This window comes from Trichophyton verrucosum, assembly GCF_000151505.1.
Source record: "Trichophyton verrucosum HKI 0517 chromosome Unknown contig00240_1.f1.exp, whole genome shotgun sequence".
NCBI classification, from domain to species: Eukaryota; Fungi; Ascomycota; class Eurotiomycetes; order Onygenales; family Arthrodermataceae; genus Trichophyton; species Trichophyton verrucosum.
Genome location: NW_003315492.1, coordinates 1 through 23744, shown reverse-complemented (window position 1 = coordinate 23744; position 23744 = coordinate 1). Strand labels below are relative to the sequence as shown.

Here is a 23744-nt window from a genome sequence, read left to right as displayed (position 1 = left end):
CGCATCCACGCAGTTAAATAAGGGTAGTTCCAGTCTTAATGGCGGCGTTAAGCAGATATCAAAGTGGCCCTGCTGGTGGGATGTTCGTGATAAGAAACCCTGCAGCTTTTTTTTTCCAGCTAAACAAAAAGTGACATCCTCACCTTCATCTCACCAACTAGTTAACTACCGCGACCCAGACATTCAACCGCCGCGACTACGATCAGATGTAAGGCTCAGCCAGCACCGAGACCACCGAGCGAGAGACCGTACTGCTCTCTTCCTGTCCTCCTCCGCCTGAGATCCTGCAGGAGGAGAGGCTGCCGTTCAGCGAGGGTGCTGAGGTCGTCCGCCAGCTAACTACCGGGGGCGCTCTCATCAGCCGGCGCCAGCAGTCCCAGAGAAGAGACAACACGATGGGCCGGATATCGTCCAAGACCTATATCAGGCTGCATGCCCTGTTCCAGGTGGTCCTGGCCGTCTACCTGACCTTCGCTCGCGAGTCCGTTGGCGGGCCGGAGTTGGTGTACAAAGTCCGGGACAAGCTCAGGATTGTAAGTCAGCCCAACATGCAATGCAGACATGCAGCATAAGGAGTTATAGGGGCTATCTGGGGTTGGAATTGACGACCATGGTATGCTGACGGTGCGTTTCTAGGACATTCTCCAGCCGTTCAATCTCCCGCGGTCACCGTTTGCATACTGCGGCATCCTGCTGCTCTCGTTTGCTCTCTTCGACCTGACGCTGGCCATCAAGCTGCCGACGCTGAACCACGTACTGGCCGTGGCCGAGTTCATCCATCGCCAACAGCTTCGACAGCAGCAGGAGCGGCAGCAGAGAGAGTCTCTTCTCCAGTCTCGGGCGTCGTCCTCCTCGTCCTCGTCTACTGCTCGGCCTCCGCCGATAATATCAAGATCAAGACTGCCATATACCCGGCCGCCAGCTTCTCGAAGCTCGTCCACTTCATCCACGGCCTCCACTGACTCGGACTCGTCTACCTCTACCGAGCTCAATGAAGCTGCGTTGAAGATTACCGCCGAGTTCTCCTCCCTCTACCGCCAGCTGTGCATTCTCCTGATCACACTTCGGTCATGGATATTTATGATCGTGTCGTTGCAGATTTATCTCTCCTCTGACACGGAATGGGGTGCTGCATCTACAGCCTTGCCGTCAACGGCCACGGTAGGTGGAATGCCGGCCACAAGCACTCTAGCTGCAAGTACCATGGCAACTCCTTTCCAATCTGCGGCCGGAAAGACTATCCTATGGCTGGACCAGAACATGCATTTTACCCGAGACGGACCCAGCACTGCAGCTGTTGTGTCCAAATCTGCGTTGGGATATGATGTGAATGATCTCAAGAGGAAGATTGTGCTTGGCTACGGAGTGCTAGAGCTGATGTTCTCATGCTGGGTGAGTGTTTCTCGACGATATACTGCCACTCCTGCCTCGAACTGAACTGGATCTAATGCATGATAGATACTGTTTGCACTCCGTCATGAGAAGAAACAAGCTGAAAACCAACTTCGTGCTGTCGGCATAGGCGTAGGTGCTGATATCATTGCTGATATGTGATGACATGATACTGCCGATACACTCCTTGCCCATGATTTCTCATAAAATGATATCCCTGCCCATCTGGTCTCCTTTTTTTTATTTTCTACCATATCCTTTTCCTGTGTTTGCTGCGTTTCATAGCGATGGGTTCTGTCTTGCGGTTTACCTTATGATTGTTTAGCACATATACATACACTAATAGACGAGGACATAAACCAGGGTTCAGAATTGCTACATAGACATTGCTAGTTTGACAGGGAGCTGCTTCTTGGTCTTTCCCTACCCTGAATGCGAGGTGACCAATAGGTTGCATGCTGCGTGAGACTCGTAACATGCTCAGCCCAGCCTCGTTCTCAACTGGCATCTCCTGTCCTGTATTTAACTAACACATAGACATATGGCTCTTCCTGCATGCTTCCAGCACCAGCAGCCGGATCCTCCTGATACTCCCTGGCATTTATATGTCGACCTCTGCTACTAATGTCTCTTCTTAGTTCCTTCAAAGGCTCCATCCTCTCAGCAACTAACGAAAATACTGCATGCCTGGCGAATCTCAAATTTGACTTCTCCCTTGTCAAAGTCGAAGCGCCTCTAGAATTTCAGCCGTTAGGGTCCGCCCTGACTTTTAGGAGACGAGATGAAGCCGAGTATGGCCCGCAGCACCAGACAGCTCGACGGCTGGCGGCATTGTTCGAACCCCTAATCCCGTCTACTCCAAAGCTCATCTCCGCGTACGGTACGAGAGTCTCCGAAATCATTGAGTCCCCTGGTGTCAACCCCACCGGCTCTCGAGCTCATGGCCCATTCAAGGAATATGTAGGGGCCGACGGGACAGCAGTATGGGCGGCTGCGACATCTGGTGTCGCTGCACTGGGCATATATCTACTCTCCTGCCTGCTTGCGCGGGCATGGGATTCTGGAAAAGCGATAGCTATCTGGGTCGAGCTGATCGAGGAGAGGAAGAGGGAAATCCAGAGTGCGTTTGAGAGAAACGTCCCTATCTCCACAGCCAGCGCCATGAGCTCTCTCCAGCCAATTGCCAGACATGATATTGCGCTGTGGGATGCAAGCTCGCGCTCCTGGCTACGCAGTGCTGATCAAGCAAAGCAGCGTGATCATGACCAGCTGCTACTTATATCGAAAAATGTAAGGATGCCTTTTGTCGGAGGCTCATCCACGTATGAACAGGTGGTTTCGACCTGGAAACGGGCAATGCTGGCTGTCGAGGACCTGCTATGCGGTCGTCCTCAGTCGATACTGGATGCCGGGGTAGTATTGGCCATGTCATCCTGGCATCTATACCCAGACATGATTGTTCTAAGGAACGAAACGGTGAATGTGAAGTTCAAAGACCCCTTATTCCCCAGCACTGGTGTCTGCACAATTGGTCTCGAAGGGTCAGATGATGAGGGAGCAGAAGGCGTGCGGTGGTCGCTAGCCCTGTCCCATCTGCAGTACTACGGGAGTGCTGTCAAAGTTACAGGTCCGAGAGATAATTCTCGAGTAACTATATCCCAGCTGTGCATTGTCGCTTTCGGAGGCCTTCTTGGCCACTGGGGCGTTGGTTCAAAAGATATCGAAGACACTATTCAACTATTCTGTTGCATTGGAGACATTCTGAATTCCTCCGCCTCCGAAGAACAGCCAGAGCTACATATCCAAAAGCCAGAACGGTGGATTAATCCCATTATCCACGCTTGCAGGAAACTGAGCTCATCTAAGGGAGAAGAGAAGGAAGAAAATACCAGGCTTCTCAGATATGGTCAGCGGAGAGCAACGAAGTTCCTTCGACGGGATGAAGATAAAATTCCCCCGTACTTTGGTCTTTGCAACCAGCTTCTCCTCTCGGCACTTTCTGGCGACGACTGCGACCTTACATATTTGAGAGGACTCGCACAGTCGATGGGCTATGCGAGTAGCGACTGTCTGATTGTCCAGGCCCACTGGATAGGACGGGGCTGGAAAAGCGGAAAACCGCACTATTTTGAATATGCTACGGCAACGCCTCTCTGGATAAAGGCCACTGGCAAGAGAGGCTCAGAAGGAGAAGAGATATACCATGAGATGCATGCTAAATGGTACTCCATATGCTCTGATAGCAGTGGGAGCACTGAAAAGGTGGAGAAGGAGATCAACAGCCGCGTCAAGCGCATCAACCTAGACCCTACAACCAATGAACGCTGCTTTTTCACTAAACATGGACAGACTGCATCCGACAGTGAGCTCCTCTCGGTGAAGTGGCACAATCCTCCGCCACTCTTCCGTTGCCGGGAAGGCCAGGAGCCTGCCCGGGGACCAGCAGCGATATCAGACATGGCCTGTTTGGTAGCTGATGAGCCTGCAAGTACATGCAACTGTTTCGAGCTGGAGCTCCCAAATACATTCGTTTCAACAGCCGGGAAAGCTTACTCTGGCTTCATCAACGTATATGGAAGCCGGCGCTTTGCCCTGTTCGTTAGAGACACACCTAACTCCCGGAGCCAGCATGATAAGTTTGTCAAATGCGGCGCTATATCCCCCAAACAGGCCGTCCAGCAGCTTTGCAGACACCCGATACAACTGACGAAGATGAACGAGTATCTAAACATGACCCATCCGAAAAAGCCCGTGACTGGTACAGATTTGTTTATTCTGAGAAATTCTAGGATTGTCTCCTCTCACACCTCTGCTGCTCTGCATTCCTTGTACCTCGCAACGCTTATATACAGCAAATTGGAAGGGTTGACCGTACTATTGCGCATTGCATCCCAACCTCTATGCGATGCCAGCTGGGTCTTAGATGCTTCCAGCTCCGCAATGAGATCCAAGGCCCGGAAAACCCATCCACAGGCCCCCAGCAGACAAGAGGCCTTTGCCTGTATTGCCCACTTTGATTCGGGACAGGCGAATATCCGACCAAGCGACCTAGACAGTACATTGGCAATCTGTAACCAGAACTCGATATTTGTAGCAGCTGTGGTACTATCTGACCCCCTGGAAAAGGTCGAGGACTACGAGATAAGACGGCTGGTGGGCAATATTGGAAAGAGAGGCATATCAATGCTAGTTGCTCCTCACAACCCGCAGATCCGTGAGCCCAAGGATGATTACTGTATTGTCAACCATGCGCCCTACGACGGGAAACGGGAGAACAACTTCAACGACACTTCGCTACATCTCTCGTTTACTGAGTGGACTCTACCGCTAGCTACGGCAGACAGCCAGACCATCGACCAGGATGTCTTCCTGGTTGAGTCTGTCATATCGGTGCGAGACCGAGGAGAATGGGTGGCCGATCTTGATATACTCGGCATCAAGAGCAGGATGCTGTTCGGGAATGGGTTTGATTGCCCCAGCCTAGAAGATGATGAAGACGACGAGAATGCCATGCTTATGTATGGGTATACGTCTATTGATAGCTGGGAGGAGCTACTTGACCCCCCGCTGGGAGTGGGCATATTCCGAGCGCAGGGGAACTGGGTGGCTCGTCTTGCCGCCGTCAGCATATTGATGCAGAGGAAGAAAGGCATTGATATGGCCGTCTTCGGCAAGAACCTTAGCCTACGGTCATTTGAAGCTCGGCTTCAGTTCGATGTTGAAGCTCGAGGTGCGAAGCCTCCGGAAAGCTTCATCTGCATAGACTGAGGCAATCTGTGATGGAGACTGGATGTAGATGTCATGTCTACGAGACGACAGCTACGCTTGTGGGGAATCTGCACACGAGCTGCATGAACAGCTGTACATGTCTTATTATTGACAACGGTAACGGATACCCGAGATCAAGATGCGGGGATGCTGGCGCTATACTTCCATATGACCGGGTCCGCTGCATGATGACGGTGGGATGACGACGGCGAGGAGAGGCGTATCAGGGATGGGTATATTTATAAGGTTAAGATATTTCGTAATAACAAACTAGGATCAGTTTCTTCTTGTCACTCGTCGAGTAGAAAAAGAAGGAGAAAAAGCAAAGCAAATGAAGGTGGAAGAGCAAATTACATAAGGCTATATTGCAGGATATAATATATTGCATTAAAAAGTGGTGGACAAAGGAGAGATGGAGCAAACAAGGAGACGAGCTCGCACATAAGACACAGACACAGGCACACGCACTGCTTGAACGAGGAACGTCTTCATCTCGAGTTCTCCATTCTGCATCTGTAATTACCTCATACTGTTATTTCCTTGAATAAAGGGTATATATGACTGGCTGGTATTCTGCGCTGCACGCGCGAACTGGCATATTCGATAAGGAGGTGAGGTGTAAGGAGGGAGGGTGGTGGTTAATTATTTCGGAAGATCCGAAGGACTACGCCACGGCGATGACAAGAGCAGCAATGGCAGCAAGGAGACCACCGTTGGCATTGACGGAAGCGGCAGCGTTTCCGGTCTGAGTGGGAGCACCGGTCGAGGTAGCGGGAGAGCCAGATCCAGAAGAGTGGGCGGTGGAAGATCCAGATGGGCGGCGGCTGGTAGGAGTGGGAGAGTTGGTGCCGGTGATGGCGGTGCCGGTGACAGAGCCAGTCTCAGAAGAACTGCCTCCGGACGAGGTTGGAGTGCTCGAAGCAGGGCCAGACGAAGAAGAGCCACCGGTAGGGCAGACGGCAGAGTCAGGGACGTTGACGCCTACACCGCCGCAAATTCCTTTGGCGAACTGGATAGTCTCTGAGTACCCCGGCAGTACAGTTAGCAGAGTTCCCCCGGTAATCCTATATGCGCAGCAGCATATAGCTTGGCTAGCTTCGGCAACTAACTAGCTAGCTAGCCGCAGCGTGCAACAAGACGAATGGAAGAATAAAAGACGTACTCTTCTGCTCCTCCGCAGTGCAAGTTGTAGCCACGCAGCAGGTGATGGCATCGAGGAAGGTATTGCTGGTGCAGACACACTTCACATCGGCGCCGCAGCTCGAGGGGAAGCCTTTGCTGGCGCAGTCTTGCTGTGAGGGAGCGTTAGCTGACGGTGATACGGAGAGCTGGGAGGCGTGTGCATGCTTGGGTCCATGCCGGTTCATGCTGGCGGAGGGAGACGTACGGCGCACTTGGGGAGCTCGCTGACGCCCTGAGCAGCGGCGACAGACACGAGAGCAGCGAGGGCGACGACAGAGAGCTTCATGGCGGCGGCAGCAGACGTCCTTCCGGGCAGCGTATTAGCGTATTAGCGTAGAACGTAGGGCGTAGGGCGTAGGGCCGTTGGGATGCTGGATGCTGGATGCTGGATGCTGGCGGTGCTGGAGGAGGTGAGGTTGCGGACGAGACGAAAGCGGTCGACGACGTTGGTTTTATTTATATAGAGTTGGCGGACAACGCAGCTAAACGAGACGACAGGCGAAAAAGAACAACCGCCCACCAGGCACAGGCGAAGAAAAAAAGCACACGAACTTCCCCCTGATCCATGGCCTTAGCAGCTTGACCACGGGGCGAGGAGAGCCCGTTCAGGGGCCCGGAGGATTAATTGCCCAGCTATTCTACGGGTGTCATCTAGATTGCGCTGCTACGGGCGGTCTAACACAGGTACGGAGTCCATCGTCTTCTAGAGAGAGAGCTGGCTGTGTGTCTCACGCATCTATAGCTACAGGCAGAGGAGCCGTCCCGTCGTCTCGAAAGTTGCTGGGAGTCAGGCCGCGAGCAGCCCAGCTGGGATTGAAATACGAATTATTCAGGCTTGGGTGACCGGCGGGCGGGCGAAGGACTATCACTCTTGTCCCTCCACCCCGTCCCGTCAGCGAGCAGCAAACCTGCACGGCAGCGGGTAACAAACAATCGTCGTCGCATCACCTGCAAGAGAGGAAACGAGAGGGTCGGATGGATGTAACAGTTAGGATCTCCTGGGCCTGATCTGGGGCAATCCTTGCATCGCGCATATTTTAGTCCCATTCGGTGGCGTGGCCGGGTCGGCTTTGACTTTTCTAGCTGGTCCCAGTTTGTGGCCTGTCTGGTGAACCAACCAGGCCGGGGGGGGGGTGAGGATACTTAGGGGGGACCCTTCGATCTCTATCCACTCTCGGCGGCGGGCTCTCTCTTCTTTTTAAAGATCGGGTGAGAGTCGCAGACATATACAAGACCGGGGCAGCTGCTTCTCCCGTTCAACCAGGCCAGGCCGTCTCTGTCTCCTTCTCTGCCACCATGGCGTTGGGCATCCTCGAAGACTCGAAGCTCGACAATGTTCCTGGTTAGTTTTCCCTCACATGAAACCGAGAGCACGCAAGGAGAAAAAAAAAAAAATCGATTTAAAAGAGTGTCCCCGGGGGGAGGCAGTGCGGGATATAGAGTGATATTGACTTGATATAGGGACAACATACGTGCTTGACGACGATGGAAGCTCCGTCGAGACGCCTGTTCCCGAAGAATCGCACCTGAAATACGACAAATCGGGCGCTGTCCCTATCATTCTCGTTCCGCAGCCGAGTGACGACCCTAACGATCCCCTGGTGAGAAAACACCATATTCTCACGAGCACAGGCCGAACGAGAGAATAGAATACTGACGAGCTGCAGAATTGGCCGCTATGGAAACGAGACCTCATTCTGGTCATTCTTTCCGTCACCTCGGTGATATGCGCTACCACTTCCTCCATCATGGCCGCAAACACGGTTACAATCGCACTCAATTACACCATTGATTTCACCCAGGCAGCTCTCTTGACCGGGTACCATCTCTGCGGAGTCGGGGTCGCCGGTATCATAATAGTGCCAACCGCTCGAGTATGGGGGAAGCGACATCTTTTCTTGCTCGGAAATCTCATCATCGTCATCTCCTGCATCTGGGCCGGCCTCAGCAAGCGCAACCATACCAGCCTGATCTGGGCAAGAATATGGCAGGGAGTCGGTCTCGCTCCGTTCGAAGCTCTCGTCAATGCCGTCGTTGGCGACCTCTTCTTCGTCCATGTACGTTCACTCGATTACAGACTCCCCCTTTCTTCGTTTTTATTCTATCTTCTAACGCGCGAAAAAATAACTAGGAGCGCGGGAAACGCATGGCCCTCTCCAACGTTGCGCTTTTCGGAGGCGCATTCCTCACCCCCGTCATAGCTGGGAAAATGACCCATACCTTGGGCTGGGAATGGACCTTCTACTTCATTGCGATCTTCTCTGGCGCCTGTCTGCCATTCGTCTACTTCTTTGTTCCCGAAACTGCCTATAAACGTGCTCAACACCTCAATACCGACTTCTCAGGGGACGTCGATCGGCGCACCGCCAGAGCAGCCGCTCAAGGAACTATTGAGAAAGAAGCAGATGCCGACTCCGCTGCTGGACCCAGCTCAGCTGCAGTGGCTGCCAACGGTGATACCGTACAACCAGATGTACCACGGAAGGCTACATTCGTCGAATCACTGGCTCTCTTCAACGGCCGCAAGACAGATGAGAGCTTTTGGAAGCTTCTCCTACGGCCATTTCCTCTCTTCTTGCACCCCAGTATTGCATGGGTAGGCTTGCTTTCTTTCTTTATCCCCGCACCTCATTTTCATTATTCATTACCTATTATTCCTTTTGATCAATTTGCGCGCCTGCTAACTAGCTTCCACAGGCGTGCCTCATTCAAGGCGTCATCATTGGCTGGACAGTCTTCATTGGCGTAGTCCTGGCTGCAATCTTCCTCGGACCACCACTCTGGTTCACAGAAGAACAGACTGGATATCTCTACACAGGTGCCTTCATAGGATCCGTTGTCGGCCTTTTCCTATCAGGCCTCTTCTCAGACTGGTCTGCCAACCTACTTATCCGCGCCAACAAGGGCAAATATGAGCCCGAATTCCGTATCTGGCTCGTCCTACCTCAGCTGGTATTCAGTGGCATTGGCCTGTTCGGCTTCGGGTTTGCTTCTGGAAACGTGTCCAAGTACGGATGGGTGATACCAGATGTCTTCTTCATGTTTGTTCTTATCGGCATGGTTATGGGAGCTGTAGCCAGCGCCCTTTACATTGTTGATGCTCATCGTAAGTTCTCTCTCATTGGCCATATCTTTCGTATCCGTGAAGTGTCGGCTAATAACTTCCGACAGGTGAAATTGCCATTGAGTCATTCACTTGTTTGCTTGTGTTCAAGAACATGTTCAGTTTCTTGCTCACTTACTTTGCATACAACTGGGTGGTTCTAGGCGGAGCCAAGAAGGTTTTCCTTATCATTGGCGGCATCGAAGTAGCTGTCTGTTTGCTCAGTGTACCAATGTGTAAGTAACCCCAGCTTTCGCCCCCCCTTTTTTTACTATATCCCATTTCCTAACTAGGTTAATTCATAGACATCTTCGGCAAACGTAACCGCTCGTTTTTCCATCGTCACGACATTCTCAAGATGCTTAATTTGTGGTAGGTTAATGCTATTATGGGCATATGTTTATTAAGATACCTCATGTTACTGTTGTTTTGTTTTGCCCCTGTTCTGCTTCCAAGTTGTGCTTGTCCGTTTCGGGATCTGCATGGAATGTCTTGTTATTGATTAGACTCGTACCACTTGCTATCAGTTGCCACTTAGCTGCGAAGTTATTATAGGATGGACACTTACTAGACTTTTTTAATTCATTTAATATATGCATTACTATATACAGTATTAATCAATACCTAGCTTTGATCATGATTCATATCATATCTACTTATCATCGCTTTCGTCAACCTTCTTCCCTTCAGCCATTGTACCCTCCTCATCAACGCTGGTCAATGTAACCATCCAAACGGAAGGGATAGCCAGCACCAATGCCCCGATACAAAGCCCCCAATCCATCGCAAACTGTGTCAACGGCGCCGCACCAAGGGCATTGACTCTCCAAGCCATTGCTCCTCCGGCAGCCTGGAATGTTTTATACGCACCTACCAACACAGCTGCCACGGCCGCAGAGTTCGACATAGTACCAATCAACCAGTAGCAGTACCCCTGCCATAAAGCATCGTATGCTCCGTAGAAGAAGTACAACCAGATAGGGCCAGTAGCGATCTTGGCGTCACGGGCGTAATCAATGTCCTGCTTCATGCCGTTTGCAAGTCGCTCATCCTCCCAGCGCTGGAAGGCAAGTCCACCGCCCCAGATTACCATACCAGTCACCAGAAGTGTAGCCCAGCCGAGCCATGCACGTTGCCGGCGATTGAAATAGGCAAAGTCCAGAAGGTAGCCCATAAATAGGCCACCAAACATCTGTGCCATCCAATATATAGCCGAGTTAAGCGATCGGGAGCGAATGTTGAACGTTGTACCATTGACATTGTTCTGCTGGTACGAGTAGAACACGTTTGCGCAGAAGAAGAGCGGAAGAACGCATAGTACCCGGATCTGTAGAAGTGATTGAAGGATAGTATATAGCCTTTTTCCAATTGATTGGTGAACGACGCTGGTCTCGGCCTCGTGTAGTTGCAGCAACTTGATGCGCGATGGGGGACAGATGAAGACGCCAATAACCCATCCGAATATCATGATCACCATAGTTGCGATATATGTACTATTCGACACCGAGCCTTCTTTGGAATTGAAATTCAGCCCAAAGCTGGCCAGGGAACCGATCATGCCGCCCAGATTGAAAATAATCCAAAATACAGCGATGGCTCGTCCCTTTTGCGACTCGGGTACATAGGTGGTCATTATTGCGCCCTGGGTAACCCATAGAAACGAGGCACCAACACCAAGAATCCCTCCAGCAGCAATCACGAATGTGCCGTTGTGTCGTACTGGTATGCTCTTAGTTATATGATCTATATCATTTTACGGGAAGGGAAATGTAATGTAGGACTTACTGTTGAAGTTCAACAAGCTCGCACTGTATAGGGCATATGTCCACCCACCCACTAGCCAGCAAGCTCGTGGGCCAACAACCGAGAATATCGGTCCAACGAAGAACAGGGCAGTAGCTGCTGTGGCAGAAAGCAGTGCAACATTTGCATTGGCAGCAACGGTTGCGTCTACCTGGCCAGACCCTCCAAGTCCGGTGAGAGCGTTGTACATCTATATCGAGTGCTTTAGCGGTTGCACATATTGCGAATGGAAAGGGAAATAGCTTACACCAGGGCAGCAAAAACAGATGAAACTGATCAATAACACTTGGAACCATGCATGGCTATAGATGTCCATCCATTTAGATGACTTGGGACTTTCGGAACCACCGCTTTCCATCTGTCCTGCCTGAGATTTTGCAGGCACGGAGTTTGCCATGTTCCCCTATCTTCTGCCACTCTCTTCGTCCCACCTTGAGATCACTAAGAAGTTATTAGCCAGATCGAGGATATTCCTTATGAAGAAGCCCTTGGTAATAGAAATGGCGACCAAAACACGCTCTTAAATAAGGGTGCACCATGTCAAAGGATCCAAGCTTTCTCTTAAAATAGCCCCTGACTCAGGGCATGGGGAAAGTCTCATGGTCGCTTCCAGGTGCAGCAGAAGGTTGTATTCAACTGCAAAATCCCGGACGTTAGATCCGGGGTAAGTAAGACACTTTATTGCTGTGTCTTACTCTGGATTTGAGGCAACGAATTCTCAGTCGTTGGAGATATCAGCAAGGCTGGGGCTTGTACAACCTCCTGATCCTTTGCCTTATTTTTTTTATAATACAAATCTAGCCATCCTCAGCTTTCTAGCCAGTCTCTATGCATTTTCACAGCGAACACCGGCAGTCTCACCTGTGAACTGCCAGTGGACCAGCGTCGCATCTCGGCTCTCCAGATCCTTCTCGGTCGAACAGAGTCCGATGTGGGAGTCTCTGTATGTTCCTCGTATTCTCGACCAGTGAGCCCGTTTCTTCTCTGCGGGAGGCAAAAGACAAAATCAGGACTCCCAGGTGCAGCTCAACACCACACTGTCATCAATAGTCCTTGAGGTGAAAAGTCGGTGGTATCGAAATATTCAATCAGCTTTGAATCTCTGCAGGCAAAGAATAAAATAGGACGTTGAGAGTTGCCTCTTTGGGCGAGATCACGTGTAACTCTAACTGGCTCTAATATATCGACCAATTTACTTTGTAAAATTTGATTCACCTCTCCAACCCGATAAGCAAGAAGAGATAGAGAGATGAAGATAAAGTATGAATATTTCAAAGTGCAAAAAGCTGCATTACCAGTCCAAAGAATCTATTCTCGGCTAGCTATTTATTAGTTACCGGGTGGGCAGCCAAGTTAGCTGGCTTCGAGAACCACTGATGAGACAATTGCTAGATAAATGCAACTGCAACGATGAACTTCTCCAAACCTCAAAGCTCGGGTCGTCCATGGTCTCCAGGCTCGGGAAACATGGAGTGGGTCATTTTGGCTCGAGATGTGACTTCGGGTTTGGAGCCCCCTCCCGGCCTAGTGATATATTAGCTACGTCTCCTAGGATAAATGCCCTTCATCTTTTTCAAAACGAGACCCTGAAGGTGAATATCGACAGTGTATATCGGCAGCAAGCGAATTAGCTGCCAGGACTGTATTAACGAGTTCAGCGTGACGTTATGGGTTCCTTTATTGACCTGTCCACCCTGCAGACAGAAGGATTAAACCCTCGGACGACAAATATAGACCGTGTTTCAACAGTCCAACTCTGTTATCTGATAAATAGTGAAGATGCTACGGTTCCTAGCGTGGTTAGCTCTCATATACCAACAATAGCTGCTGCAATTGATGCATTGGCACTTCGGGTATCTCAAGGTGGACGGGTTGTATATGTTGGAGCAGGCACAAGTGGAAGGTGAGATGGCTATCGAGTCAAACCCATATCCGTTCGGATCATCCAGCACAACTAATTCTAGATTCAATCGAGATAGACTTGGGGTGGTTGATGCATCGGAAATACCCCCGACGTTCTCTGCTCCGTTTGGGCAATTTGTTGCCCTTATGGCTGGTGGAGACGCGGCAATGCGAAAGGCCCAAGAAGGCGCAGAAGACGACCATAATGGTGGTAAACGAGATCTGCAAAACTTGGATCTTAAACCAGAGCTTGACTCGTTGATCGGAATTGCTGCTTCAGGCCGCACCCCTTATGTGCTATCTTGCCTAGAGTATGCGAAGAGTCTTGGGTGCGTTACTATTGGCATTGCATGTTCAGATCCCTCAACAATGAGTGCTTCCGGGCTAGTGGACTATATGATAACTCCGGTCACTGGGCCTGAAGTCATAACTGGGAGCACTAGAATGAAAGCTGGCACAGCTACCAAACTAGTGCTAAATATGCTGAGTACTGGAATCATGATTAAGATTGGAAAAACATATGGCAACATGGTATGCGCATATTGTTTTCATTTTAATTTTTCCCTTACTGGGATCTAATTTTTTTTCATAGATGGTTGATGTTAAGACTTCAAATTTGAAGCTTCAACAGAGGTCAAGAAATATCATCCGAAAGCTCAGTGGCTCAGCATGCCCATCCACAGATCAAGAAATAGATGCGTTGCTTCACAAGTGTGATGGTAGCGTTAAGCTTAGCCTTGCAACTCTTGCCCTAAATTCGACTCCCGAATATGCAAAAACGAAGCTGGACGCTTCAGGTGGTAAACTTTCTGCGATATTGCCCATCGATTCGATATCTGCAGTGGATAAACATGGTTCCAATGCTGTTGAAATCAGCCAGTCTACCACTTCATCCCAAAGATACATTCTATATATAGATGGGGGAGGTACAAAATGTCGCGCAATCGTTGTCAATTCGCTATCGCAGAAGGGCGAGGGTGAGGGAGGACCTTCTAACGTGTATGCTCGAGATTTCCAATATGTGTCAGAATAACTATTGACTAATGACTCTTTTCAGATCCGAACTTCCCCTAGATTTTGCAGTCTTAGCGATCAAGCTTGCCGCAGAAAGAGCTCTTGACAATCTGTCTTCCCTTTTGCAACTGAAGTATCAAATTTTGAACCTGCAAAATGTCGAATTCGAAGCAATTTGGATTGGAGTTGCTGGATATGATCGGCCTCAAATGAAATCAGCGCTTGACTCGAAGTTGTCATCCATATTCCGATTGGCCAAGAATGGAGTTCTAAAAGTATCTAATGACATTCAAGTACTGGCATCGGCACCTTCACTTCACCATGACACAGTGGTCCATCGTCCTGCAACCAACATCGTCCTCATTGCCGGGACTGGAAGCGTTGCAGTGAAGTATCGCCATGACGGATCGACCGGGGAACTGGTCCCGAGTGGGAGATCTGGCGGATGGGGCCATTTACTTGGTGACGATGGGTCTGGCTTTGACCTAGGTCGATCTGCCATACGATCTACGCTCTTTGCTCTTGATATCCTGCGTCATTCCTCAAATGGGGAGCCTTCCTTGGAAAACATCGAAGAGATGCTAAGCCCATTTTGTCGAAAGATTCTCGATCATTTTGGTATCTTGCAAGACACCAATAATAACTACGATCTGCTCAGTGCTATATTGACAAATACTTGTCCCGAAAATCGCTACCCCAAAAACAAGATCGCTAGTGTGGCGAGGCTAGTATTGGACGTCTTTAAGCCTCCCCAACAGGATCAGCAATCAGCTGATGATGCCAAAGCTGGCAGTGAAGCCCACGATATCATCAGCCAGGGAATCCGAGGCCTAATTCGCATGCTGAAACCTCTCCTACCACAGGCAGCTGGTTCTGGAAATTGCAATCTGATATTAGGCGGTGGACTGCTTGCAGGAAAAAATGATGCATACCGTTCTGAATTGATATCGGAGCTAGAAAAAGATGGTATTATCCCTCAAATTATCTCCTCAACCACAGTTGTCAACGACCCCTGCAGTCTAGGGGCGACGATGCTGGAATCAACATATCTGAAGAGACATGTAGGATAGACCACCATGTGAATACCCAGCGCCCCATATAACTATACATTTACCCCAAGAAACTTTTCCATCCTTTCTTCTGCTTTTCCTCCGCCTTTAGTCGAGCTTTCTCCTCCGCAACTCCTTCTGCATGGCGAGTCATGTATTTAACTATCATGTCGCTATCCCTTTTCTCCAGCTCTTCTTTATTCATTAGCCCTTTGCCCCCATCAGGCGAGGTATCAGCATCTAATTTCCCATCATATGGTGTAGCACCGTCATATCCAACCCCTATAACCTGGATGAGGGAGTTACACTTTTGCATCAGCCAGTCATTGTTATCCATACCATCTCTCCAGTGAGAGGGAAGAGAGTTATACCCAAGCCAGGACCCAAGAAGTGCACCAGCAGCACATGCATTGGTATCTGCGTCCCCTGCCTCATATGTAAGCTCTGTGATAATGTTCTCGAAAATAGCTGAATTAGTGAGAGGGGGAGGTGATCCAGTTCCTGGAGTACTGCCATGGGGTGATTTTTGCATGCCCATTCGAAGACTCAATATTGCTGTTCCCAGGCACTTATACACGTACCCGATTTTGTATGAAGCGTCAAGGAGTAGATCAGAAAAGGTCTTTGCGTAGGCATGCTGGTTAAACTCTTCTCTGTCAAGGAACTCCCGAGCGTCAGGCTCGTATATGTCACTGTCAGCCTCCTTTTGTGCGTCATCCTTGGGCAGCCGAACGTCCCGGACCCATGAGTCGACCCACGTATAGGCGTCCTCTAGAAGAGTATCCAAACCCTTTTCATCCAATATTTCTCCTCTCAATATCCCACGAATCAGCCCGGTGGAAATGCAACATGCCAGAATGCATCGCGGATCCGCATGAGTAATCAGAGAGAAATCGGTAGCAACCTGGAAGGTTTTTTCCAAGCTAAAGGCAAGGCATATGATACCAAGAGGATGTGTTCTCATTAAAGATCCGTTCGGTGCCACATTTCTACCACCTTTTACCCAGTACTGATGTGCTTTCTGACTTGGGTTGGTGAGGTATTCCTTGTCGAGGACAATCTGCAGAAGACAATTAGAGCTTGTCAAATCTATACTTCATAGCATGTAAGTTTCTTTCAATACATACCGAACCCACTGTTTTTCCGATGCCACAAGGAGGCCGATCTAGAGCCCTTAGTCCTTGGTCAATCCAAATTTTCAGACGTTCTGCTAGGTCAGTGGGAGAGAGAATCTGTCCGTTGTGGTGTAGATATGAGAGTAGTATTAAGAGAGCATGGTCTGTATCATCCGTCCATGCTTTCTAAATATACGAAGAACAAAAGAGCGGTTATTAAGATGTCTAGCTTGTCAAAAAGACATCTCCAAGATTAAAACTTACCAGTTCGAATTTGTCTATACCCCATTCGCCATTAGTGTCATAGTTTGCAATGGATTAGAGTAAGGGAGAATGCAGAGCTCACTCCTATGGCCATCATTTCGGAATTTAGTAGCTGGATCTACTAGCTGGAATCTACCTTGAGGGTACGCATCTTCGGCAATCTTCTTAGACAGGAACTCTAGGTATTTTGGTAAGCTCCTCTGTACACGGCGCGTGGGGGAAAATAGCCAACCTGTATATAAACCAATACAGTCACCCAAGGCAGATCCAAAAATGACTCCACGAATCTTGTCTTGCAGAGTTGCTTTCACAAATGGATGGGTAGATACAAAATCTAACCCAGTACCATTCTTGAGAGACATTAGTTCACGTTCGGACGTGGTGTACAGTGAGGGGTATATCGGTGCACACGAAACCTGGCAATCAAATGCTTTTAAGGGTTTCAGAAGATGTTTCTTCACCGTAACAATCACAATGATTGATCTAAGTATATATAGGCCGTAAAACCTGTTGCCTGGCAGCTGGCTCGTCAACTCAGCCTCCGGCGCCAAGCGACTCCGCCCTGCTGGTTAAGGTTGGCGGGAGGCCCACGCGCTCTTCGGGCTGCCAAAGAAGAGACGACGTCTCAAGCCGCTCGCTAGCTAGTTATCCATATTTCCACTCGATTTGTTATGCCTTAGAATTGACGTGTACCCTCGCTTGAAAGTAGCCAACAGAGGCGAAAACCAGTTAATCTATACCTAATTTATAAGTAACTTCCCTAGTCTCTCGACTATTCAATGACCGTGTGAATTTCTATTCAGTGGTCTCGAAGTAAATCAGCATGAAGGAAGTTACTCGAAAAGTTCGCTATGAACTGTTCCAGTTCTACCTCCAAGAATGCTGCCCACCTACTGAGGATGAACTGGCCAAATTATCTGGGCTTGGATCTTGCGAAATACCGTCTATTCTCCGTAAGCTTGAGGAAGAGCATCGCATAGTCCTATACAAGCACGAATCGTGTGCGCCAACTCCTATGGCAATGGCACATCCGTTTCCACACCTGTGAGTTTGCAGGGCTAAAATATCTAATGTCGCCTTAAACCACCAAATTGAGCCATAACTGACTACTTGTACCTGTAGTCCAATCCCATTTATAGTGGTTAGTCTATGCTAACTCATGAGTTAAAAGCCGAGTTTGACAATCTTCTTAGTCGGAAGGTGAGCGAAGCTGGTGGGCCAATTGCATATGGTGCGCCCCCGGCCTAGCTGCTATGCTGGCTCCAGACAAAGCCATTATTTCGGTCGGCTCAGGTTCCATGGCCCAAGAGGTACAGGTCGTTGTTAGGGAGATGAACTCAAAGTTATTTACCTTCATCGGGAGCTCAGTACAAGCGATTGCTGTGCTCACTTCTCTGTCCCACCTTCAACGTGGTGGAGAGATGTTCAATTTGTATGTGGCACCATCCAGCTATTCAAATCAAAGCAGGGTGCGCAGAAATGGCCCCAAAAACGTGGCTTTCACACGGGAGAAATCCTAAGCTTGGAGACTGCATGGTCTCTCTCTAAGGTAACTAGTTGCAAGCTACGGGCTCCGGAAATATAAATATTGAAACTAACGTCAGCAACTTAGGCGTGGCACCACAACAAACATCAATATGACTATGACAGAAAGTCGCCAGCAGATGTTACTGAGTTGTATCGCAGTCTCGGAATGACTGTGACTTCTGGAAGTCTTGACATGGCGCAAAGTGCTCGTAAAGAGTTGCCTTCAAATGTAAGAAAAGTGACTGTTCCACCCCTGGGATAGCTAGCTCTCCAATCCGTATACTGCCTTTTCACAGTCAGGCGCATGTAAACAGCATATTCCTTCCCTTGACTTCATAAGTAGTTAGCACCGAGGACCAAGCCGTTGTTGAGGTATCACAAAATGAACTGCTGTATCTGCCATAGAATTTTCAGTCTCAAATAATACCTCATGTGTTTCATCTCACTAGTTATAAGCGTTGCTGTTAAAAACCGCGCAGCACTCGCCAGCTTATATAGGAAGCAGCTCTTAACACCACAATCAGCGGTCAAGTCAATGATCTGAGTATGTCCAAAGTAAAGCCATATATTTAGCGCTTAGTGGGTGCATAAATCAAAAAGGGTGTGACACAACACACTTCGAGTATCCCAATGTCAACAAGTCGCAATCGATCCCTGATTCTCTGTCTGTATTGAAACTCAAGGTTTTGTGGTAAAAATAGAGTTGATTACATAACATGCTTATATTTAACATCACCTGACCATAACTTTGTTTTTTTAATAGATCCCAAAAAAACCCAAAAGTCAAAGCATGGAAGATCAACTCCTAGCGTTGAAGGTCACTTGCGGCCAGCACATCTTGCACGACGACGAGTGGAGCTGCGACCAAGGACGAGAATGCCACGGGCTAAATATGACCGAAGATTGAACAAGCGCAGCTGAACTGTCGGGTTGAGGCCTCAAAATGGTGTCAGCAGCGCGGAATATATACGATTCCCAAGGGCAAGCGAGCCAAGGAAAGCGGGTGAAAGCGCAGCGGAATACGAGAGAGCTTGACGTGCTTCCAATAGCACGTCCTTTCCATATGCAGGCGGAGCCTCTAGCTCGTATCAAACAAAGCCGCCTCCTTTTTTTTTTAAGCCCCATGGATACGACACGGTTTCCCAACACAGTAATTTGGGTATTCTGCGCCTAAGCTTCTTCAGGGCGTAGTGTGTGCTTATGGCGGCCTGCTATGGGACAGGATGCTTCTTGAATGGCTGCTGATCAGCTGAATGCGGTATGGCCCCTAGGGGTTGAGGCAATGCTTTCTAAAAAAAAATATAAAAACTTTTCGCCTAGCATTCGCTCACCGGTTGAGAAGAACCGCCGAGTACATATAGTCGCGACAGGGACATTTGATTTTGTTTCTTCTGTGTCCTCAGATCCCTTGAATTTGAGGCTCTAAAATTTTCATCTGCCTTTGGAGATCTCGTTTCCCTATCGGGAACTGGATACCGCGCTTGTCAATTCTTATTTTATTTTGAATCTCGCGATGGCACCAAAAGGCGGCAAAGGCGGCGGTGGTGGTGGACATTACGGTGGTGGCCGTCATGGTAGCAGCAGCAGCTATTCGAGCAGCTGTGCTTCTGGCGCGTTCAAAGATGGAGCCATTATTGCTTCGATGGTTTTTCTGTCCATCTTCCTTCTCACGTTCCTCTGCTTGGGTTGCCTTACTTCCAACAAGTCAACCGCGATGAAAAAGAGGAACCAGCGGAAATCAAGGTCGTTGTGGTGGGCATTAAGCCTATCATTGACATTAATCACAGCGTATGCTATACCTTACCTACTACTCCATACGCTGAAACCGAAGGAGAAAGTATAGGCTAACATATTGACCGCACAAGATCTACCATACTCTTCATTACAACGACGGTCATGCGCGAGTGTAGATCTACTGATAACTACGAGCTGCTTTCCATTATTCGAACGTGGTTCAAAAACTGGGGCACTCTACTCCTCATTGGAGTAATTATGGTCCCTCTCTGCAAACATCTTCACCAACTGGCCGGCAAAGTTCTCGGGCGCGTCGTTGCAATTGGCCATTTTGTTGTCATGGTTATCATGGCGATACTTCTCGTTTGTTACCTGGGATTGCAGTCCAGCCTTCCGAGTATACGCGCGAACTACAGAGTACTTGATACTCTATCCAAGGTGACGTCTGGCCTAGGGGCTACCTACAATGTAGTCGCGTTTATCGGAACCTGCCTAGCGTCTATCAGCATACTCTTTGCTGTCATTCGAAGCTCTCAGATCCAGAATTCTGTATGTATACCTGAACCCTCAACCAAACATTATTTTCGAGTATGTCGTTTGCCGTTATACCAACTAACAGTTTATCACAGTGGGCAAAGAAATGGATATTCTTTGTGATCATTTTCCCTGTTCTTCTGACCTTCTTTGATGTGGTGTATGGCTTCCATTTCTATGTCAGAGGCCAACCATATACCACCACCGCATTTGCTGTCTTCACCTTTCTGTGGAACTTGTTCTATACCATGTCGTACCTGGCTGTTCTATATATCGTCTCCGAAGGCTCGTTGGCCCCGGTCACGCAACCTGGAGCAATAGATCCAAACGATCCCACCAAAGGCACCTATGTACCAGTTCAGCCTGGCCCCCAACCACCGTTTCAAAACGTCAACACTGCATACAACAGCCCGATGCAACAGCAACAACAGTTTCAGCACAACATGCAAACTCAACCACCCATGAGCCAACCCGGATTTGAGCCTACAAGAAATGATTTCTCTCCGTCTCCTCCACCTCAACAGCCCCAATACTATGATCCCGTTAAAAGCCCCGAGTCTCAGGCCTTGATGCAGGGCCAGACATATGAACAGCCAGCGCCCCAGTATCAGAATTACCAACAACCTGCCGTTCCTCAGCCTTACAGGTAATTCAGAGAGGAGACGAGTTAAGTTGAGTTAGTGCCTGATGGAGCCTTCTCCCGAATAGCCAAACAACCCTGAAGAAACATTAATGTGTGACGGAGAAAATATCATGGTACTGCATGTTTGATATGTTAAAATTCCGGGAGACTGTTCACCTGGTCTCGAACGCCTATTTTGAATGTGGTGCTGTCACTGGTACCTGATAACGATACCCCGTATGCTTTTATTATATCCAACATTTACCTTTTAATAGCAGCGTTTAATATCTAAATCCACTGGGTTTATGCCCTCAATTTCGTTTATGCATGCCATTTGACCCATTAGCATTGAAGTCCAATACCATAAATATTCAATAATGTATCATTACTCTAGTGTACAATTCAGGAGAATGAAAGGGAAAGGTAAAAAAATACAAGTCAATGTGCTTTTATATGTAGTAAGAATAGGTAAATGTTTTTATATGGGTAACAGGGAATTGAAAAGGCAAAAATGAAAGCGAAGCCCATCAACGAAATCAACCCCTTCTACCTTTCTTCTTCTTCTGGGTAATGGAAGAGGTTCTCTCTTCCTCTTGAGGCACAACTTCCTCCTCTTCGGTCTCTTCAGGCATATCGTTTGCTGTAGAGTCAGGAACGGCGCCAACAACTCGTCCAACAGTCTTCTCATATATCCAGATGGGAAGTCTGCAGACCATGGTGTCACGGAAGGTGGGCTTGGGAATTTCGTCAACGTCAAGGAGGAACTCCTCCTTGACACCATCCTCATTTTCTTCAACAAGATACACGTCACCCGAGGAATCGACCAACAGGACCTTTCCATTCTCTGCAATAACACGTTTCCGGTTTCTAGTCTCAACGCCCGCAGGGGTCGCAGTGCCAGATCCAGGAGCAGAAGAGTCTTCACGGTTAACAGATGATTTCGCCTTAGCTGCTTTAACTGGTTTTTTGCCTTCTTTGCGACTGTCCCGCTCCATCATGCGCTTTTGGCGGCGGTTAACTGGAACGGGGGCAGCACCTTCGTCACCTGCATTCTCCCCCGAAGAAGCAGCGGTGGAATGTCCTCTAGAATCCGCAGCACTCTCACCAATATTTGAAACGCCCGGAACACTGAAGTCGTCACCCCAAGCTGCACGGCGAGCCTGTCTGACATAACGTCGCACGAACTGCCTCTGTCGTTTCCAGCTTAGGACAAGGGCAGCGTAATGAGCAGCTCCACCAAAGGCAAGGAACAATCCAAATAGCACAGAGCCCAGTCCAGGGCGGAACCGGTTATAGTAGTATCCAGTACCCTTCCAAGCAGGGAATCCATTGTTCAAGAAGTGATCATATCGCTCACGGCCGGGGCCCTTGAGAATGTCTGCAATCAAACCCAGGCGAGCAAACTGCTGAGTGGCGAGCTTGTGCGCCTTTTCAATCTCACGGTCTGTAGGTCCCTTGGAGACACGGACTCCTGGTTTAGAGCCAGTTTTGGCCTTGCGCGAGCGGCCGTAGTTGGCGATGAAAGCGCGCTTAACTTTGTCGGGGTGCAACTGTTTGGATTTCTTGCGATATGCCTTGACGATCTCGCTCTGGCCAGCATTGGGCTTGACTCCAAGGAAATCTGTTCAGAGTCGGATCAATATACGGTCAATTGATATAGTAGGAGTGTGTATCGCGACTGACCGTAAAAGGTTACATTACTACCCTGGGTGGCGTGCAGCTCATCTCGCAGGCGGAATATTTCATGATCTAAACGAAGTGACGTTAGAGTATGCGGACACTGGCACACTGTCTGAATCGCCGTATCAAGCAGCTCACATACCTTCTTTCGACCAAGCAGCAACGAGGCCAACGAACAGCAGCGCAAAGGCGAGCAATCGCAGAAGACCGAAGTGCCTCATCTTGGGCACACCCGCAGTTCTGCGTAGCTATTCTCCTCCCAAAACCCTTAGCTTTGCGCTCACAATATCGACTGCGATCTAGCAAAGGCCGTCGACAAGAAGTTGGCAGCGCTGTCGAGGAATCCTTCTGCTTGATCTTCGAGGTTTTGTTTGATCAACAAAGATGAAAGTTGAAAGGTGGTTGTATTGGTGTATTGTCACACATTGAAATATTACACCTTCCACTGAGGCAAAAAGGAGTGATTTGTGGGGTAATATATGTATTATGTTGTAATGTTATGGATATTGAGCCTATCCGAAGCTTTTTTTTGCTTAAAAAGACAGATTTCGACTTGAGTGACAGAGGATGTGTGATAACGATGTACCCCAATATGAGACAGCAGGTATATTCGTTGCTGTATAGGTATCTCAGAGTATAGTTGCAGAGATACATACGCCGTGCGAGATGAACAGTCTAAGAACACCGCTCTACCATAACTCATCGCAGGGAACATGCCTATGGATACTCTCTTTACATTCCTATACTTATGCATTGCCATGTCTACATTTATTTCGTATTTTGTATTTTTGCAATAGCTATCAATTTATCATTATTGTCTGCTTGATCTGCGTCTCAGGGGCTGAACTGCTTACATCATCCTGCCAAGCCACAATGTGTCCACGTCTTGTGCTTTTAATTTCTTCGTCTTCAGCTTCGGCCCTGCGACTTCGCCAACTTCGTCTCCTCCAGCTAGGCTGCAATATTCTTCTTGTTGGTGCTTATATACCTCGCCGTCCGCGTCTCGGATTTGCATTTCACGTAGTCTGTGACAAGCTGGAAAGAAAAAAGGTTAG

At 48.9% G+C, this 23744-nt stretch overlaps 9 protein-coding genes across 9 annotated transcripts; 5 read left to right on the top strand and 4 right to left on the bottom strand.

Annotated features, from left to right (window-relative positions):
* Nucleotides 1–38: 38 nt before the first annotated feature.
* Nucleotides 39–1554, top strand: TRV_02768 (uncharacterized protein; the record flags this gene model as incomplete). Its single annotated transcript, XM_003023032.1, has 4 exons — nt 39–82; nt 224–533; nt 637–1392; nt 1459–1554. 4 exons carry the CDS (start codon nt 39–41, stop codon nt 1552–1554), a joined length of 1206 nt encoding a protein of 401 aa, XP_003023078.1.
* Nucleotides 1555–2016: 462 nt separating this feature from the next.
* On the top strand, nt 2017–5160 carry TRV_02767 (uncharacterized protein; the record flags this gene model as incomplete). The annotated part of the gene is made up of 1 exon (XM_003023031.1): nt 2017–5160. One exon carries the CDS (start codon nt 2017–2019, stop codon nt 5158–5160), a length of 3144 nt encoding a protein of 1047 aa, XP_003023077.1.
* A 664-nt stretch (nt 5161–5824) lies between these two features.
* Nucleotides 5825–6527, bottom strand: TRV_02766 (CFEM domain protein, putative; the record flags this gene model as incomplete). Its single annotated transcript, XM_003023030.1, has 2 exons — nt 5825–6180; nt 6323–6527. The coding sequence occupies 2 exons, from the start codon at nt 6525–6527 to the stop codon at nt 5825–5827; spliced, it is 561 nt and encodes a 186-aa protein (XP_003023076.1).
* Nucleotides 6528–7638: 1111 nt separating this feature from the next.
* On the top strand, nt 7639–9689 carry TRV_02765 (MFS multidrug transporter, putative; the record flags this gene model as incomplete). The annotated part of the gene is made up of 6 exons (XM_003023029.1): nt 7639–7684; nt 7804–7943; nt 7992–8399; nt 8474–8938; nt 9031–9448; nt 9514–9689. 6 exons carry the CDS (start codon nt 7639–7641, stop codon nt 9687–9689), a joined length of 1653 nt encoding a protein of 550 aa, XP_003023075.1.
* A 408-nt stretch (nt 9690–10097) lies between these two features.
* On the bottom strand, nt 10098–11645 carry TRV_02764 (uncharacterized protein; the record flags this gene model as incomplete). The annotated part of the gene is made up of 3 exons (XM_003023028.1): nt 10098–11188; nt 11231–11438; nt 11496–11645. The coding sequence occupies 3 exons, from the start codon at nt 11643–11645 to the stop codon at nt 10098–10100; spliced, it is 1449 nt and encodes a 482-aa protein (XP_003023074.1).
* A 1439-nt stretch (nt 11646–13084) lies between these two features.
* TRV_02763 (glucokinase regulator family protein, putative) lies at nt 13085–15187 on the top strand (the record flags this gene model as incomplete). Its single annotated transcript, XM_003023027.1, has 4 exons — nt 13085–13681; nt 13743–14149; nt 14208–15130; nt 15183–15187. 4 exons carry the CDS (start codon nt 13085–13087, stop codon nt 15185–15187), a joined length of 1932 nt encoding a protein of 643 aa, XP_003023073.1.
* An 87-nt stretch (nt 15188–15274) lies between these two features.
* On the bottom strand, nt 15275–16954 carry TRV_02762 (uncharacterized protein; the record flags this gene model as incomplete). The annotated part of the gene is made up of 3 exons (XM_003023026.1): nt 15275–16273; nt 16341–16514; nt 16613–16954. The coding sequence occupies 3 exons, from the start codon at nt 16952–16954 to the stop codon at nt 15275–15277; spliced, it is 1515 nt and encodes a 504-aa protein (XP_003023072.1).
* Nucleotides 16955–19632: 2678 nt separating this feature from the next.
* Nucleotides 19633–21037, top strand: TRV_02761 (uncharacterized protein; the record flags this gene model as incomplete). The annotated part of the gene is made up of 3 exons (XM_003023025.1): nt 19633–19907; nt 20030–20402; nt 20483–21037. The coding sequence occupies 3 exons, from the start codon at nt 19633–19635 to the stop codon at nt 21035–21037; spliced, it is 1203 nt and encodes a 400-aa protein (XP_003023071.1).
* A 508-nt stretch (nt 21038–21545) lies between these two features.
* On the bottom strand, nt 21546–22937 carry TRV_02760 (uncharacterized protein; the record flags this gene model as incomplete). The annotated part of the gene is made up of 3 exons (XM_003023024.1): nt 21546–22630; nt 22693–22758; nt 22832–22937. Coding segments are annotated over 3 exons (1257 nt in total), but the record flags the coding sequence as incomplete, so codon positions are not given.
* Nucleotides 22938–23744: the final 807 nt, after the last annotated feature.